Source organism: Hylobates moloch, unplaced genomic scaffold, assembly GCF_009828535.3.
Source record: "Hylobates moloch isolate HMO894 unplaced genomic scaffold, HMol_V3 SCAFFOLD_4, whole genome shotgun sequence".
NCBI lineage: Eukaryota > Metazoa > Chordata > Mammalia > Primates > Hylobatidae > Hylobates > Hylobates moloch.
Genome location: NW_026652279.1, coordinates 106,692,606 through 106,710,681, shown reverse-complemented (window position 1 = coordinate 106,710,681; position 18,076 = coordinate 106,692,606). Strand labels below are relative to the sequence as shown.

General features: G+C 43.0%; 2 protein-coding genes across 4 annotated transcripts in view; one reads left to right on the top strand and one right to left on the bottom strand.

Annotated features, from left to right (window-relative positions):
- Nucleotides 1-7,047, bottom strand: part of GPALPP1 (GPALPP motifs containing 1) — a 45,471-nt gene extending 38,424 nt beyond the window's left edge. For all 3 annotated transcript variants that reach the window (XR_009213248.1, XM_058437854.1, XM_032150811.2), the window contains exon 1: nucleotides 6,856-7,047. Coding sequence is in view for 2 of the 3 variants with exons in the window: in XM_058437854.1 (XP_058293837.1) it covers nucleotides 6,856-6,943 (88 nt within the window). In the remaining variant the exon portion in view is untranslated. The remainder of the gene's footprint in view (nucleotides 1-6,855) is intronic.
- A 79-nt stretch (nucleotides 7,048-7,126) lies between these two features.
- Nucleotides 7,127-18,076, top strand: part of NUFIP1 (nuclear FMR1 interacting protein 1) — a 49,143-nt gene continuing 38,193 nt past the window's right edge. The window contains exons 1-5 of the mRNA XM_032150809.2: nucleotides 7,127-7,574; nucleotides 14,444-14,514; nucleotides 16,112-16,210; nucleotides 16,982-17,044; nucleotides 17,672-17,748. Coding sequence (XP_032006700.1) covers nucleotides 7,163-7,574; nucleotides 14,444-14,514; nucleotides 16,112-16,210; nucleotides 16,982-17,044; nucleotides 17,672-17,748 — 722 coding nt within the window. The 5' untranslated portion in view covers nucleotides 7,127-7,162. The remainder of the gene's footprint in view (nucleotides 7,575-14,443; nucleotides 14,515-16,111; nucleotides 16,211-16,981; nucleotides 17,045-17,671; nucleotides 17,749-18,076) is intronic.

Genomic DNA, 18,076 nt, shown 5'->3' with positions numbered 1-18,076 from the left:
TGCTCCTGAACTTGTAATACATTAAAATCCTGTCAGGGGAGGAAAGAAGAGACTGGCTAGAACATTGAAAGATTTTTTTTAGAAGTTCATATCCTTTTTTAAAGATTCTGATAGGAACTCTCATTGGGAATCATTAAACAAAGATGTTAGATAAGCATCTAAGTTCTTATATAAAAACCTTCACCCCATGGGTGGGAATATCATCACTTAAAAGAAAGAATAGAGTATAAAAAAAAAAAAGAGGGCTTAGGAGTCAGCTTTCAGAATCTTTAACACCTGAAGGTTTAATCGAAGATAAACTATTTGAGATGAAGAGGAGCTGCCCAAAGAGAAGACAAAAATGAGGAGAGTATGGTATCACAGAAACTGAAAGAAGAGAAGGGGTGTGTGTGTGTGTGTGTGTGTGTGTGTGTGTGTGTAAAGATAGGGGCTTAAGTCTGGGTGCGGTGGCTCACGCCTGTAATCCTAGCACTTTGGGAGGCCAAGGCAGGAGGATCACCTGAGGTCGGGAGTTCAAGACCAGCCTGACCAACATGGAGAAACTTCCTCTTTACTAAAAATACAAAATTAGTCAGGTGTGGTGGTGCATGCCTGCATCCCAGCTACTTAGGAGGCTGAGGCAGGAGAATAGCTTGAACCCGAGGCGGAGGTTGCGGTGAGCCGAGATCGCGCCATTGCACTCCAGCCTGGGCAACAAGAGCAAAATTCCGTCTCAAAAAAAAAAAAAAAAAAAAATGCTGTCTCTCCAATGCCTCACATTTCTAATTATCTAACGATATATATGATGTGATATTCTGAACAATGACCCTAAATCAACAACAACAAAAAATCACGAATAAATAATTTCAAGAATACTTTTATTAAGAAAATCACGTATATTGGAAAACTGTGTGACTTTATATTTATCACGTGAGGAGGCCCATAATACCTGAAACTGAATCCCAAGATTAAGTTTTGTACTGAGCTCTGAAAACTAGCAAAATGAACGAAACTAAGGGATGGGAGGGAGCACTCAAACCTGAGGGAACAACATGAAGACTTTAAGGTAGGATGGGACACGGTGGGCAGCAGGAACAGAGAAGACCAGGTAATCCAATTCTCCTGCCTCAGCCTCCCGAGTAGCTGGGATTACAGGCATGCAGTACCACACCTGGCTAATTTTTGTATTTTTTAAGTAGAGACGGGGTTTCTCCATGTTGAGGCTGGTCTCGAACTCCTGACCTCAGGTGATCCGCCCACCTCGGCCTTCCAAAGTGCTGGGATTACAGGCATGAGCCACCGCGCCCGGCCACGAGACAGCATTTTTTTTAGAAATTAGACTCTAAATTCAAGTTACTTTCTCTCTCTCTCTTTTTTTTTTTTTTGAGACATGGTCTCACTCTATCACCCAGGCTGGAGTGCAGTGGCATGATCGTAGCTTACTACAACCTCCAACTCCTGGGCTCATGTGATCTTCCCACCTCAGCCTCCCAAGTAGCTGGGACTACAGGCATGCACTACCTGTATTTTTTGTAGAGATGGGGTTTTGCCATGTTGCCCGGGCTGGTCTTGAACTCATGGGTTCAAGAATACCTGCCTCAGCTTCCCGAAGTGCTGGGATTACAAGCATAAACAACCATGCCTGACCCAAGTTTCTTAAACCTAGATGCACAAGCCAATAAGCATATGAAAAGGTGCTCAACATCACTAATCGTTAAGGAAATGCAAATCAAAGCAATGAGATACCACTTCACGCCCATTAGGATGACTATTATAAAAAAAAATAAAACAAAGACAAACAGAAATTAACAAGCACTGGGAGGATGTGGAGAAACTAAGACCCTTGTACAGTGCTAGTGGGAATGTAAAATGGTGCAGCTGCTGTAGACAACAGTATGCTAGTTCCTCAAATTGTTTTTTTTGTTTGTTTTTGAGACGGAGTCTCGCTCTGTCGCCCAGGCTGGAGTGCAGTGGCGCGATCTTGGCGCACTGCAACCTCTACCTCCCAGGTACAAGTGATTCTCATGCCTCAGCCTCCCCAGTAGCTGGGACTACAGGTCCCAGATCACCTGAATCAGAGTTGGCATCTTAACAAGATCTCTGGGTAATCACCACGCCTGGCTAATTTTTGTATTTTTAGGAGAGACGAGGTTTCACCATGTTAGCCAGGCTGGTCTTGACCTCTTGACCTCAGGTGAGGTCACCTGCCTCGGCCTCCCAAAGTGCTGGGATTACAGGTGTGAGTCACCGTGCCCGGCCTCTCAAAATGTTGTAGAATTACCACATGGTCCAGCAATCCCATTTCTGGGTATACGACCAAAAGAAATGAAAGTAGGGATTTGAAGAGATTATTTGTACACCCATGTTCATAACAGCATTATTCACAATAGCATACATAGCAACCCAAGGGTCCAGCAAAAGATGAATAAACAAAATGTAGTCTATACAGTATATACATACATGGAATATTGTTGAGTCTTAGAAAGAAAATTCTAACGTGCTACAATAAGTGAAGCTTGAAAAAATTATGCTAAGTGAAATAAGCCAGTAACCAAAGAACAAGTACTGTATGATTCCATTAAATGAAGTACCTAGAATAGTCCAATTAACAGAAAAAGAAAGTAGATGGTAGTTACCAGGAACTGGGTCAGAGGGGAGAATGGGGAGTTATTGTTTAATGGGTATAGGTTTCAGTTTTGCAAGATGAAAATAGTTCTAGAGATGGATAGTGGTGATGACTGCACAACAATGTGACTGTTCCTAAGTGCCACTGAACTATATGCTTACAAATGGTTAATATGACAGATGTGTATATTTTACCAGAATAAACAAGAAAAAAAACTAGACATATATATATGGTTGCCTGATTTATAAGGAAGGTGACAGTGGAGAAAGGATGGTCTGTTCAATAAATAGTGCCAGGATACCCTTACAGGGGCAAAAAATTATCATCCCTATCTCACACCACACACAAACATTAATTCCAGATGAATTGCAAATATAAATGTGAAAGCTGAAACAATAATGCTTTTAGAAGAAAACATAGAACAGCTTTATAACCTTGGGGTGGGCAAAGATAGCTTAAATAGGATGCAAAAAATTCTACAAGAAACGAAAAAAATTAAAAGTCAGAATATATTCAAATTAAAAACTTATGTTAATCAAAACATACCAACACGAGTGAAAAAACAACCACAGAATTAGAGAAGATATTTCTGATACACCTATCTGGAAAATGACTCATATCCAGACTATAAAAAGAACTCTATAAATCAATATGAAGACAAACAACTCAATGGAAAAATAAGCAAATGATTGAACACAGCATGTATTCATATGGTCAAATCACACATGAAAAGCTGGTCAATTTCATTTGTCACCAGGGAAATACAAATTAAAACTACCATGAGATATTGCTACAAACTACCGGATTTAAAAGAAAAAAACTATTAGAATGTGGAACAACTAGAATTCTCATACATGCTGAGAACTTTGGTGACTTTGGAAGCTGGGAGTATCTACCATAAGACATATACTACAATGCATAGCAGCACGTTTTATAACAGCCTCCAAATGGAAATTACTCAAATGTCCATCCAATGTAAAATGGGTAAATTGCAGAACATTAATCCAATGGATGACTATATAGCAATGTAAAAAAACAACCTATAATAATTCTATTTGTTTAAAGACCAGATTATGAACTTCAACAATCTATAATAATGCTAATCTACATGAATGAATCTCACAAAGTAATGTAGTACCAAGATAGGAAGCCAGCTACGAAAGAGAAAACATGCAAAACGAATCTGTGATGTTATAAATCAAGAGAGCAGTTACCCTTTGGTTGTAGGAGGGGTGGTGATGCAGGTAGTAACTGGAAGATGGTCCAAGTGCAGCTTCTATGGTGTGATATAGTGGATGTGAAGGCCATTGGTACTGGCAAACTTCTTAAAAATCCAGATAGATGAAATAAAAATGATATATGAAGATTTTTTGGCAACTGTTTTAGGTTCAGCCATCTAGGCGGTTATGAAGGGAATGGAATTACAGCAGGGGAGATTATGTGTTAAAAATGACACACTACGTGTAAGATATTGTGCTTGATGAAAAGAAGTCATTCAACAAATACATACGAAGAATCTTTCTTTTTCTTTTTTTTTTTTTTTGAGACGGAGTCTCACTCTGTCGCCAGGCTGGAGTGCAGTGGTGCGATCTCGGCTCACTGCAACCTCCGCCTCCCAGGTTCAAGCAATTCTCCTGCCTCAGCCTCTCAAGTAGCTGGGACTATAGGTACGTGCCACCATGCCTGGCTAATTTTTGTATTTTTAGTAGAGACAGGGTTTCACCATGTTGGCCAGAATGGTCTCAATCTCTCGACCTCGTGATCCGCCCGCCTCGGCCGCCCAAAGTGCTGGGATTACAGGTGTGAGCCACCGCGCCCGGCCCCAAGAATCTTTTATGTGCCAGGCAGGTTGTAATACAACTCCTTCAAGTAGAGGGCAATATACACATTACACATGCACAGCCTTAAGTGCTGGGGGGAATGGAGGAAGAACACATAAAAGAAACAAACATAAGAGAGTAGACAAAGAAAGATGTACTTGACATAAAAGCTGGTAGAATGATGGAAGCAAACCGTAACAGAATTATCTATGCAGAAGATGGTGGTTGCTTATCCGCAATCCTGCGTTGGTTTAAAATCAGGAAATATGGGCCGGGTGCAGCGGCTCGCGCCTATCATCCCAGCACTTTGGGAAGCTGAGGTGGGCAGATCACCTGAAGTCGGGAGTTGGAGATCAGCCTGGCCAACATGGGGAAACCCCGTCTCCACTAAAAATACAAAACTAGTCGGGCGTAGTGGCATGCGCCTGTAATCTCAGCTACTTAGGAGGCTGAGGCAGGAGAACTGCTTGAACCCGGGAGGTGGAGGTTGCAGTGAGCTGAGATTGCGCCACTGCACTCCAGCCTGAGTGACAGAGTGAGACTCCGGCTCAAAAAAAATAATAAATAAATAAAATAAAAAATAAAATCAGGGAATCTGGTGAACCAGGAACAACATACACATAAGAACCCAACTAGCTAAATTGGTCAACCACACCTTTCTTCAACCTTGGTCAAATGGAACCTTTCTTGCTAAAATAAAATCATTATTTTTTATTTTATTTTTTTGGGACGGAGTCTTGCTCTGTTGCCCAGGCTGGAGTGCAATGGCACGATCTCAGCTCATTGCAACATCCACCTCCTGGGTTCAAGCGATTCTCCTGCCTCAGCCTCCTAAGTAGCTGGGATTATAGGCGCGTGCCACCACGTCCAGCTAATTTTTGTATTTCTAGTAGAGATGGGTGTTTCAACATGTTGGCCAGGCTGGTCTCGAACTGCTAAACTCGTGATCCGCCCACCTCGGCCTCCCAAAGCGTTGGGTTCACAGGCGTGAGCCACCGCACCTGGCCTTATTTTATTTTTTTAAAGCTATCTCCTACAGGAAGGAAAGCATAATTTTTTAATATTTACTTTTATTTATTTATTTTTTTGAGACTAACTCTCGTTCCGTTGCCCAGGCTGGAGTGCAGTGGCACTCTCGGCTCACTGCAACCTCCGCCTCCGGGGTTCAAGCGATTCTCCTGCCTCAGCCTCCAGAGCAGATGGGATTACAGGCGCCCGCCACCACGTCCGGCTAATTTTTGTATTTTTAGTAGAGATGGGGTTTCAACATGTTGGCCAGGCTGGTCTCGAACTCCTGACCTCAAGTGATCCGCCCGTCTCGGCCTCTCAAAGTGCTGAGATTACAGGCTTGTGCCACCTCGCCAGGCTGGAAAGCATAATTTTTAAAGTGGTTATGACAGAAATTAGATTGGAAAGGGGCCTGTAGTAGAAACATGGCCTCCGGGTAGACCAGGAAGAAAAATTAGATTCAGAAATGGCAGGGTTACTCTTTCAGCTTTCTCGTCTCCAACTGGGTTCTCGGTGCTAGTTTACAGATGTGAACAAACATTAAAGTAGATAGGTATGCATGCCGGAATCCAAGAAGCATTTGTTTCGTATATGCCAAGTGCCTGTTGCGTGTTCAGGTAGAAGACCATAGTGCAATGGTGAAGACAGATTGTGTCGACAAATTATTCAAATACAGTGTACTAAATATGCAATGTAATTAGGAAAATGCCCGAGGGCAAAAAGAAAGGCATGACAATGCTTCGGGGAATTTGGAAAGGTTTTACTGGTGTGACATTTAAGTTGGGCCTTGAAGGATGGGAAGAAGTTTGTCAGTTATGTTTAGAAATGCAACCAGAGGAAGCCCAGAAGCCTAGAGCGTCAAGGAACTGCGCAGCAACTCAGACTGGATTGAGTATTGGGCTGTGTTTGTCAGATGCAATAACAGAATGAGAGGCTAGGAAGGCAGGTAGGGGGCTGGAGAGAACAGGATCTGCAAGGTTCTTGTAATCAGAAGGCAATATGGCACAGAGGTTAGGAGAACCGCTTCCTTCTAAGTCGCGCTCCATGATCTAGCAGTATGATCTAGACACTGGCATGGGCTTGGGCGTACCCATTTGCAACATGGGAAAATAGTTTTTTTCCTATACGGCGTAAATGACTGAATGGGTATCAGTCAGTTAGGGCAGCGTGCAGCTCATACTAAGGCTAAATGAGAATGTATTGTCATCACGAAGCCAAACCACGCCAAAGCTCGGTTTCTAGGAGGGTCCCCCAGCCTCCTCCCCACTGCTACTGTTTGGGAAGAGAAAAGTTCTCTTGGGTCGGGCCGCGCCCACTCCCCACTCCTCCGCCCTCCTAGGCCTCCGACTTTCTTCAGCTAGCAGGGCCCGGCCAGGGAGGGGGTAGATGGGCCTGGTGGGCAGCGGAGACGCCGCCGCTTACCAGGGCTCGGGTCCCGCTCTTCGTCCTCTGCTGTTCCCCGGGCCTTGAAGCCGGGCGGCAGGGCCGGTCCGATCAGGTCTCTTGCCATCCGCGGTGGCGGACACTGGTCACAGATACAAGTCTATCCACGAACGTCAAACCTAGCCAAAAAGAATCCCGCGATCAGCAACGAAGAATGGCAGGTTTCCCGGCGCCGACCAATGACGTAAAGCCTGTGGTTGGCTGAGCCGTGTAGTTCACTGTAAAGGAAGTGACGCCTAATGCTTGCTCCACAGTCGCGTGCTAGACTCCGGACCCTGCAGGTGGTATGGCTGAGCCGACTAGTGATTTCGCGACTCCTACCGGGTGGCGTGCGTCTCCCGAGCTGACTCCCACGGTAGGGCCCCTGAGCGACACTGCCCCGCCGCGGGACAGCTGGATGTTCTGGGCAATGCTGACGCCACCGCCACCACCGCTTACGTCCTCGCTTCCCGCAGCCGGGTCAAAGCCTTCCTCTGAGCCGCAGCCCCCCATGGAGGCCCAGTCTCTCCCCGGGGCGCCGCCCCCCTTCGACGCCCAGATTCTTCCCGGGGCGCAACCCCCCTTCGACGCCCAATCCCCTCTTGATTCTCAGCCTCAACCCAGCGGCCAGCCTTGGAATTTCCATGCTTCCACATCGTGGTATTGGAGACAGTCTTCTGATAGGTTTCCTCGGCATCAGAAGTCCTTCAACCCTTCAGGTAGGCTATTTTTCCACGTGGTCAACCCCTTTACCTTTTTCCCCCGTTCTTTCCTCTTCCCTTTCTCCGTTTCCTCTCTCCACTCTGCCCTGCCTCTGCACTCTTGGAGTCTGGTCATCAGTATCTCAAAACAAAGTAAGACCCCCGTCTCTACAAAAAAAATAAAATTAGCCAGGCATGGTGGCATGCCTGTGGTCCCAGATGCATGGGAGGCTGAGGCAGGAGGATTCTTTGAGCCCAGGAAGTCGAAGCTGCTTTATCAACTAAGTTTATATAATATTGTAAATCCTTTATTCTCAAAATATGTCTGACTAGAATGTTTTCCTGTTGCCTGTTAATTCCATTTAGCAGTTATTTATTGAATTCCGACTATGTACCAGAATCTGGGTATATAGCAGTGAGCAGAACATACAAAAAATATTATGGAGCTTAATATTAATATCTCTCGTGTAGGAAGACAGACAATAAGCAAAATAAAATATTGTGCATTAGAAGGTTATGAGTGCCGTGGAGAGAGATAAAACAAAGAAGAATGGTAAGTAGTGCAGAGTTTTCTTTTTTTCTTTTTTTTTGGAGACAGAGTGTCACTCTGTCGCCCAGGCTGGAGTGAAGAGTAGCGCGATCTGCTTCACTCCAGCCTATGCAGTCTCTGCAGAGAGGCTCACTGCAACCTCTGCCTCCCGAGTTCAAGCAATTCTCATGCCTCAAACTCCCGAGTAGCTGGGACTACAGGCCCGTGCCACCACACCCGGCTAATTTTTTATATTTTTAGTAGAGAGGGGGTTGCCCCATTTTGGCCAGGCCTATCTTGAACTCCTGAGCTCAGGCATCCGCCCGCCTCGGCCTCCCAAAGTGTTGGGATTACAGGCATGAGCCACCGCGCCCGGCCAGGTAGTGCAGTTTTAAATGTCATTGTTAGTCATAAGGAAGGTGACATATGAGCGAAGACTTCAGGGAGGTGAGGGATCACAGCCATGCATACTACTGGGAGAATAGGGGTACAGGGGTACAGGCAGAAGGAACTGCAAGTGCAAAGGTCTTGAGGCTTAGAAGCTATACATGAGAATGGGAACCAGTGTGGCTACAGAGAACTGAGTCTGGAGTATAATTGTAGAAGATGGGGGAAGAGGATAAGACCTGGTATGTCTTTGTAGATCGTGGGACTTTGACTTTTACTGTTGTGAGGTGGGTAGTACAGGGGATTGACATGATCTGATTTGTGTTTTAAGAGGATTAATGTGTCTGTTGGTGGGAACTGACTGAAAGGGAAACCGGTTAGGAAGCTATTGTAGTTACTTTTCTAAACAAGAGATATTGGAGACTTGGACCAGGGCGAGGCCCAAGGGATGGTGAGAAGTAGTCGGATTCTAGATCTAGGGATACCTTGGAGCTCTTGTGGGTTCAGTTACAGACCACTGCAGTAAAGCAAGTCACACAATTTTTTTTTTTTTTGGTTTTCCAGTGCATGTAGAAGTTATGTTTTCCTGCAGATCATATAGGGCAAAAAAGTTATTTTTACATTATACCGTAGTCTAGTAAGTGTGCAATACCATTATGTCTTAAAAAACAACTTACATACCTTGATTAAAAAATACTTTAGGCTGAGCAGGGTAGCTCACACCTATAATCTCGGCACTTTATTTATTTATTTATTTTAATTTGTTGAGACAGAGTCTCTGTTGCTCAGGCTGGAGTGCAATGGCGCGATCTTGGCTCACTGCAACCTCCATCTCCCAGGTTGAGGTGATTCTCCTGCCTCAGCCTCCCGAGTAGCTGGTATTACAGGTGCCCGCCACTACGCCTGGCTAATTTTTGTATTTTTAGTAGAGACGAGGTTTCACCATGTTGGCCAGGCTGATCTCGAACTCCTAATGTCAAGTGATCCACCCTCCTTGGCCTCTGAAAGTGCTGGGATTACAGGCGTGAGCCACTGCACCCAGCCTAATCTCAGCATTTTGAGAGGCAGAAGCAAGAGGATTGCTTGAGCCCAGGAATCTGAGACCTGCCTGGGCAACAAAGTGAGACCCCCGACTACAAAAAAAATAAAATTAGCCAGGCATGGTGGCATGCCTGTGGTCGTAGATGCATGGGAGGCTGAGGCAGGAGGATTCTTTGAGCCCAGGAAGTCGAGGCTACTTTATCAACTAAGTTTATATAATATTATAAATATTATAAATCCTTTGTTGTCATTTCAATAGGGTTCACTGCATCTTCACCAGGAGTAGATTCCTTCTCAAAAAAGCACTTTCTTTCCTCATCCATAAGAAGCCACTCCTCATCCATTAAAGTTTTACCATGAGATTGCAGCAAATCAGTCACATCTTGTGGCTCCACTTCTTTTTTTTTTTGAGACAGTCTCGCTCTGTTGCCCAGGCTGGAGTGCAGTGGCGCGATCTTGCCTCATTGCAAGCTCTGCCTCCCAGGTTCACGCCATTCTCCTCCCTCAGCCTCCCTAGTAGCTGGGACTACAGGTGCCCACTACCACGCCCGGCTGATTTTTTTGTATTTTTAGTAGAGATGGGGTTTAACCATGTTAGCCAGGATGGTCTCGATTGCCTGACCTCGTGATCCACCCGCCTCAGCCTCCCAAAGAGGCTGAGATTATAGGCATGAGCCACTGTGCCTGGCCTCTCCACTTCTAATTCTAGTTCTCTTGCTGTTTCTACTCCATCTGAGGTGACTTCCTCCACTGAAGTCTTGAACTCCTCAAAATCATCTATGAGGGTTGGAATTTCTTCTTTCAAACTCCTGTTAATGTTGATCTTTTGACCTCCTTCCATAAATCATGAATGTTCTTAATGGTATCTTGAATAGTGAATCAAAATCTCCTTTCTAGAAGGTTTTTAATCTACTTTGCTCAGATCCATTGGAGGAATCACTATCTATGAATCACTGTGGATTTCTTTCAAGAACTTTTCAGCCAGACACGATGGCTCACAACTGTAATCCCAGCACTTCAGGAGGCCAGAGCAGGAGGATACCTTGAACCCAGGAGTTTGAGGCTGCAATGAGCTATGACTGCACCTTTATATTCCAGCCTGGCTGACAGAGTGAGACCCTTTCTCAGTAGTTGCATTCACAACTTGGCTAGCCGTTTGGCACAAGAGGCCTGGCTTTTGGCTTGTATCAGCTTTCAACATGTCTTCCTCACTAAGCTTAATCATTTCTGACTTTCTTTTTTTTTTTTTTTGAGACGGAGTTTTGCTCTGTCGCCCAGGCTGGAGTGCAGTGGCGCAATCTCGGCTCACTGCAAGCTCCGCCTCCCGGGTTCACGCCATTCTCCTGCCTCAGCCTCTCCGAGTAGCTGGGACTACAGGCGCCCGCCACCACGCTCGGCTAATTTTTTGTATTTTTAGTAGAGACGGGGTTTCACTGTGGTCTCGATCTCCTGACCTCGTGATCCGCCCGCCTCGGCCTCCTAAAGTGCTGGGATTACAAGCATGAGCCACCGCGCCCAGCCTCATTTCTGGCTTTCGATTTAAAATGAGAGACATGCGACTCTTCCTTTTGCTTGAACACTTAGAGGCCATGATAGGGTTATTAACTGGCCTACTTTTGAATATTGTGTCTCAGAGGATAGGGAGGCCTGAGGAGAGGGAGAGGAGAACCACCGGTTGGTAGAGCAGTTAGAACATACACAGCATTTATAAAGTTCACCATCTCGTATGGCCATGATTCATGGTGTCTCAAAACAATTACAGCAGTAACATCAAAGATCACTGATCACAGATCAGTATAATAGATGTAATAAAAATGAAAAAGTGAAATATCTCGAGAATCACCAAAATGTGACACAGAGACAGCACATTGTTGTTGGAAAAATGGTGCTGATAGACCTGCTTGATGTAGGGTTGCCACAGACCCTTAGCTTGCAAAAAGCTGTGTAAAACGAAGTGCAGTGAAATGAGGTGTGCTTTTATACCTTAAAGGTGGGGACTGCGTGATTTACTGAAAAACAAGATGTATGGGATGCAAGATAAAGAGGAGAGAAGGATAATTTAAAATTTTTTTGCCAAACAATTGGAAGGATGGAGTTGCTATTAACTGAGATAGGTAACAATGTGGATGGTGCAGATTTGGAAGGAAGTCCAGGAGGAATTAAAGTTGGAATACATTTGTGTCAGGTAGAGATATTGAATAGGCTTTTAGCTATTAGTCTGTACTTTCAGGGGAGATTTGTGGCTGGAGCTACAAATTTGGGTGTTGACACCATACAGATCATATTTCAAGCTGCAAGATTGTTCACTTAAAACCATTCTCCAACTTTGCATAAAATTCAATTCTGCATTAAACTGAATCCAAACAATTAGTGTTTTATTTATTTTTATTTTATTTATTTATTTTCTTAAATAGAGTCTCTATCACCCAGAGACTCTATTTTTTAAATAGAGTCTCTCTCTGTCACCCAGAGTGTCACCATCTTGGCTCACTGCAAGCTCCACCTCCTGGGTTCAACGGATCCTTCTGCCTCAGCCTCCTGAGTAGCTGGGACTACAGGCACGCACTACCATGCCTGGCTAATTTTTTGTATTTTTGGTAGAGACTGGGTTTCACCATGTTGGCCAGGCTGGTCTCGAGCTCCTGACCTCAAGTGATCTGCCTGCCTTGGCCTCCCAAAGCACTGGGAATACAGGAATGAGCCATCACACCTGGCCCAAACAGTTAGTGTTTATTGTATAGCAGATGCTGATAATACAGACTTGGCTAAGTCAGATGAGATACGTTCATAAGTATGAATCAAAATACAGTGTGACTGATGATAGAGGCATATAATAGCTGATTTCAGAATGTAGAGGAAATTGGGAAAAGCTTTTGGAAGAAGTGTCTTAGGAGATGTATAGAATTTGGGAAGAGATGTTTCCTAGGTAGAGAAAGAGGTGTCAGTACAAGGCAAGTTCTGGAGATTGCAGGGTTCTGGTATGACTGAAGCAGAGTATGTGAAAGGTATGGGGGAAGGGTAGGGTAAGAAAATAAATTAGAATCTCATGGAAGGTCTCTAGGAAGCTGTCTTAGTCCCTATTGTGCTGCCATAACAGAGTATGACCTGCTGGGTAATATATAATGAACAGAAATTTATTTGGCTCATAGTTCTGGAGGTTAAGTCCAAGATCAAGGGGCTGTTGAGGACCTTCTTGCTGCTGCATTGTGACATCAAGAAAGGCATCACATGGTGAGAGAGAGTGAGAGAAGGTCAAACTCATCCTTTATTATTATTACATTTTGAGACAGGGTCTTGTTCTGTAGCCCAGGCTGGAGTGCAGTGGCACATATATGGCTCACTGCAGCCTCAACCTGCTGGGCTCAAGTGATTCTCCCATCTCAGCCTCACAAGTAGCTGGGACTATAGGCACACACCACCAAGCTTGGCTAATTTTTGTATTTTTTGTAGAGACAGAGTTTTGCCAGGCTGCTCAGGTTGATCTCAAACTCCTGGGCTCAAGTGGTCTGCCCGCCTTGGCCTCCCAAAGTGTTGGAATTATAGACATCATGCCAGCCCCTCCCTCAACTTTTTTTTTTTTTTTTTTTTTGAGACGGGGGAGCCAGTTGCGGTGGCTCACGCCTGTAATCCCAGCACTTTGGGAGGCCAAGGCAGGTGGATCACTTGAGGTCAGGAGTTCGAGACCAGCCTGGCCAACATGGTGAAACCCTGTCTCTACTAAAAAATACAAAAATTACCTGAGTGTGGTGGCACATGCCTGTAATCCCAGCTACTTGGGAGGCTGAGGCAGGAGAATCGCTTGAACCTGGGAAGCAGAGGTTGCAGTGAGCCAAGATTGTGCTACTGCACTCTAGGCTGGGCAACAGGAGCGAAACGCCATCTCCCCCGCCAAAAATAAATGAATAAATAAATAAGAGACAGGGTCAGCTGGGCATGGTGGCTCACGCCTGTAGTCCCAGGACTTTGGGAGGCTGAGGCAGGCAGATCGGTTGAGCCCAGGAGTGTGAGATCAGCCTGGGCAACATAGTGAGACCCCATCTCTATAAAAAGAATAATTTTTAAAAAAGAGACAGAGACAGGGTCTTGTGCTGTTGCCCAGGCTGGAGTGTAGTGGCATGATCATAGCTTACTACAGCCTCAAACTCCTGAGCTCAAGTGATCCTCCCACCTCAGCCTCCACAGTAGCTAGGACTACAGGTACATGCCATCATGCCAAGCTAATTTTTAAATTTTTTTGTAGAGGTGGGGTCATGTGAGGTTACCTAGGCGGGTCCTGAACTCCTGGCCTTGAGCAGTCCTCCTGCCTCAGCCTCCCAAAGTGCTAGGATTATAGGCATGAGCCACCACACCTGGCCCATATGCAAATTTTTGAGCCAAGTTGTGACAGGATTGGAGAATTTTTTTTTTTTTTTTTTGGTGTCAGTATGCAAGGTTTGTTGGAAGAGGGGGCTTAGGAACTGGAAGACAATATAGGAGTAATCTGGTGGAAGATCAGAATTTCTGACTTGGGGCATGGTAATAAGAATGGAAAAGTGCAGTGGGATTTGAGAGGAGATATATTTCACAAGGTTCTGTTTTCCTGGTGTGAAATTGATGCTGAAGGAGCAGTGTTGGGGATTTTACTGGTTACATTTCTAATATTTGAAATAACAGGAATTTCATCAGGTTAGGTTGTCCATTTCTGCACTTTGATGCCTAAAGTTTCTGTGGACATATAATCACACTAGTCTTTCTTTTTTTGAAAAATAGTCATTTGGTAGACTAATCTTCATCTTTGTTATTTTGTTTGAACTACTATTCTTCCTAGAAGGGTAGTTTACTAGTGTTTTTACTGAAATATTTGTAACATGCTAGAGTAGATAAAATTTAATTATAATTTAAATAATTATATTGTTGCAAACATTTATGGATCTCTTTTTTTTTTTTTTAGTTAAAAATTCTTATTATCCACGAAAGTATGATGACTTCAGCTTACCTCCCAGTAGGAAACAGAAAAAAAAGGTATTTGAAAGATGTTCTTGAATTTGACCCCTTGCTCCCTATGTTAATATTTCATATTTTGCATTTCTGTCACAACTGTCTTCAGTGTTTTGCTTCCATTATTGACACAGTGGAGCCTTGCTATAAAAAGGAATTTTATGGTTAAACATGAATAGAGCAAATTGGGATTCAAAAATAATATTTACCTAAATTTTTTTTTCTTTTCTGTGGTTTTAAAAATAGATATATATTTGATACTTTTATTTTATCTTATTTTTTTTTTGAGATGGAGTTTCACTCTGTCGCCCAGGCTGGAGTGCAGTGGTACGATCTTGGCTCACTGCAACCTCCACCTCCTGGGTTCAAGCAGTTCTCCTGCCTCAGACTCCCAGAGTAGCTGGGACTGTAGGCGTGCACCACCACACCTGGCTAATTTTTGTAGTTTTAGTAGGGTTGGGGTTTTACTATGTTGGCCAGGCTGGTCTCGAACTCCTGACCTCAAGTGATCTGCCCACCTCCGCCTCCCAAAGTGCTGGGATTACAGGCGTGAGCCACCATGCCTGGCCATATAGTTGATACTTGAACAACGCAACAGTTAGGGGTGCAGTCAAAAGTTTGTGTGTAACTTTTGACTCCTCTAAAACTTAACTACTAATGGCCTACTGTTGACTGGAAGTTTTACCAGTAACATAAATAGTCGGTTAATATATAAATAGAATGATGTCCACATATATTTTATACTTTCATGACATACTTAACTTTTTTTTTTTGATATTTCTAAGGCTATATGGTTTATCTGTGAGTTTTTCAAATTGTCACAAATCTCCAAAAAAATTTTCCAATATATTTATTGAAAAAAATCCTTTTATAAGTGGACCCTTGCAGTTCAAACCTGTGTTGTTCAAGGGTCAGCTGTAGTTATTTTTTTCTAAAAGATGAGCTGCTGTTTTTATTCTATTTATTTTCAGATCATTTCATCATATTCTGTACTGAGTCTTAATTAGATAACCAATTTGCAATCTGCTCATAATTTATATTAGCACTATTTGGATTAAAAAAATTTAAAATTATGCCTGGGTTTCACTAATATATATATATATATATGTATATATATATATTTTTTTTTTTTTTTTTTTTTTTTTTTTTTTTTGAGACGGAGTCTTGCTCTGTCGCCCAGGCTGGAGTGCAGTGGCGCCATCTCGGCTCACTGCAAGCTCTGCCTCCCGGGTTCACGCCATTCTGCTGCCTCAGCCTCTCCGAGTAGCTGGGACTACAGGTGCCCGCCACCACGCCCGGCTAATTTTTTGTATTTTTTAGTAGAGACGGGGTTTCACCGTGGTCTCGATCTCCTGCCCTCGTGATCCGCCTGCCTCGGCCTCCCAAAGTGCTGGGATTACAAGCGTGAGCCACCGCACCTGGCCTCACTAATATATTTGTTAAAAACAAAATGAAAGAAAGAAATAGAGTAATCTCTTCATTGGAAATATACTCACAAGCTTCTCCCACATGGGGTTATTGGAAACATCAAAGTGTGTATTACTAGAATGATAGTTATGTTTTTATTATTGATTAGAGATTTTTCACCAAAAGCCTAATTCCTCTCTGTTTTTGTTTGCAGAAAAGAAAGGAACCAGTTTTTCACTTTTTTTGTGATACCTGTGATCGTGGTTTTAAAAATCAAGAAAAGTATGACAAACACATGTCTGAACATACAAAAGTAGGTTTTCTTAGTTGTCCTGAAACTGATGTAGCAAAGTGGCCTTCTTCTATCTGTATATTTGGTAGAAATTCCAAGCTTGTTTTCCTTTAAAGTTTATAGTTTCCATAGAAATATAGTTAGACAACTTGACAGATAGGGGCAGTGACCCTGGGGTTTGAAAGTGGGGATCCCACTGCTTCAGGGACGAGGTAAGGTGGTAGGAAAAAAGGGCGCTCTGGCAGCTTTTTGTATGTGTGTACCTCTACTGCTTGGGAAGAGGCTGTCCTCCCCTCTAGTTACCTTGTGCATCTTGATGAGTTCTTTCCCCTTTAAGTCTGCCCTTGACCATTAAACCATACTGTGTAATGTGGCTGTGCCTATCACCCTCAAAGGCTGGTCCACACCTTGTCAGGTACTATCTAGAAAACTTTTAACCAAAATGTTGAAAAGGTTAAAAAGGAAGCCTTTGGTTTTGAAAGGTTCTTTTTCTGTTTTTGGGAATGCCCCTCAACTTTAGGAATTAAGAACATTTCACGGGTTTATTGATGCATGCCTTTATTCAAATGGAGAAGTAAATAAGATATATTATTGTGCCATGTACTCTGAGAGTGTCATTCCTTTGCCTAAAGGCAGCCCTGTTTTGGAGTCATTTTTGTATGCAGAGATAATACTATATAGATGGGATAACTATGTAATACAGCCAGAATATGTCTGTGTATGTATAGTGGGGTAAATTTAACATGGAAAACATTTATTAAATAGGTTTTTTTTTCTTTTAAAAACTCATAGTGCCCTGAAGTAGATTGCTCTTTTACTGCACACGAGAAGATTGTCCAGTTCCATTGGAGAAATGTAAGTTCTGTTTTTTTATCCTATTTTTAAATACATGCTCTTTTTATTGATCTGTTATCTTCACAACTGTTCTTTATATACCTAATAATAGGTAACACTAATGAAGTGCTTTGTAAGGATTTTGACATCATTTATTCAACTTTTTCCTCACAAACAACTATGGTTGTTTATATTGGCCCCATTTAAAATATTTTAAAAAATGAATTGCCCAAGGCCTGAGAATTGATTCTTGGACCTCAGTTTCTTGACTCAAGATTGTATACTGCTTTACTACACCATGCTGCTACAGATTGTCACGTCTACTCATATATCTTTAGTGGCCTCTCTAGGTTTTGATTTGTAAGTCATTCATTTGGGTGTTCAATGTCGTTGGAGAGAATGGGTGACATACCTACTTTGTAATCAAAATTATGTTACCCCTTTTCCCTCTATTAATAGCACTAATTAAATACATGATAGATTCTTCTTCTTCCTTTAAAGGAAAAGTTATAATACAGATAGATACAACCTGCTTACTTAGTTTTAAAATTGTATCCAACATAAGTTTACTTGTAGAAACAAAGTCTCCAAATTAGTCAAAAGCATATGATATTGCCTCCTGATGTTCAGCAGGCTTTTTCCCCCTAGATGCATGCTCCTGGCATGAAGAAGATCAAGTTAGACACTCCAGAGGAAATTGCACGGTGGAGGGAAGAAAGAAGGAAGTGAGTAGAGTTCAGAACTGGTGAAATAACTATTTTACTCTGACAAGGCTTATTAATGTAGTTAAATTCATTGAATTCCCTTAGAATGTTGGAACTAGGGAACAGGACCATAAGGCATATTATATAAGACTATTATTGAATGTAGTTTTAGGGAGACCTAATAAGAACTCTTCATTTAAGTAGCAAATTGCTCTCCGGGGGGGCTACTGCATGTCACCTGTTATATGTTCAGTGGTTGCGGCAATAATGGGTGGGTACTCTTACCAAAAAGTGTATTATACAGAAGTGTATTATCACAGAACAGTACATCTGGCACATCACCACCCAT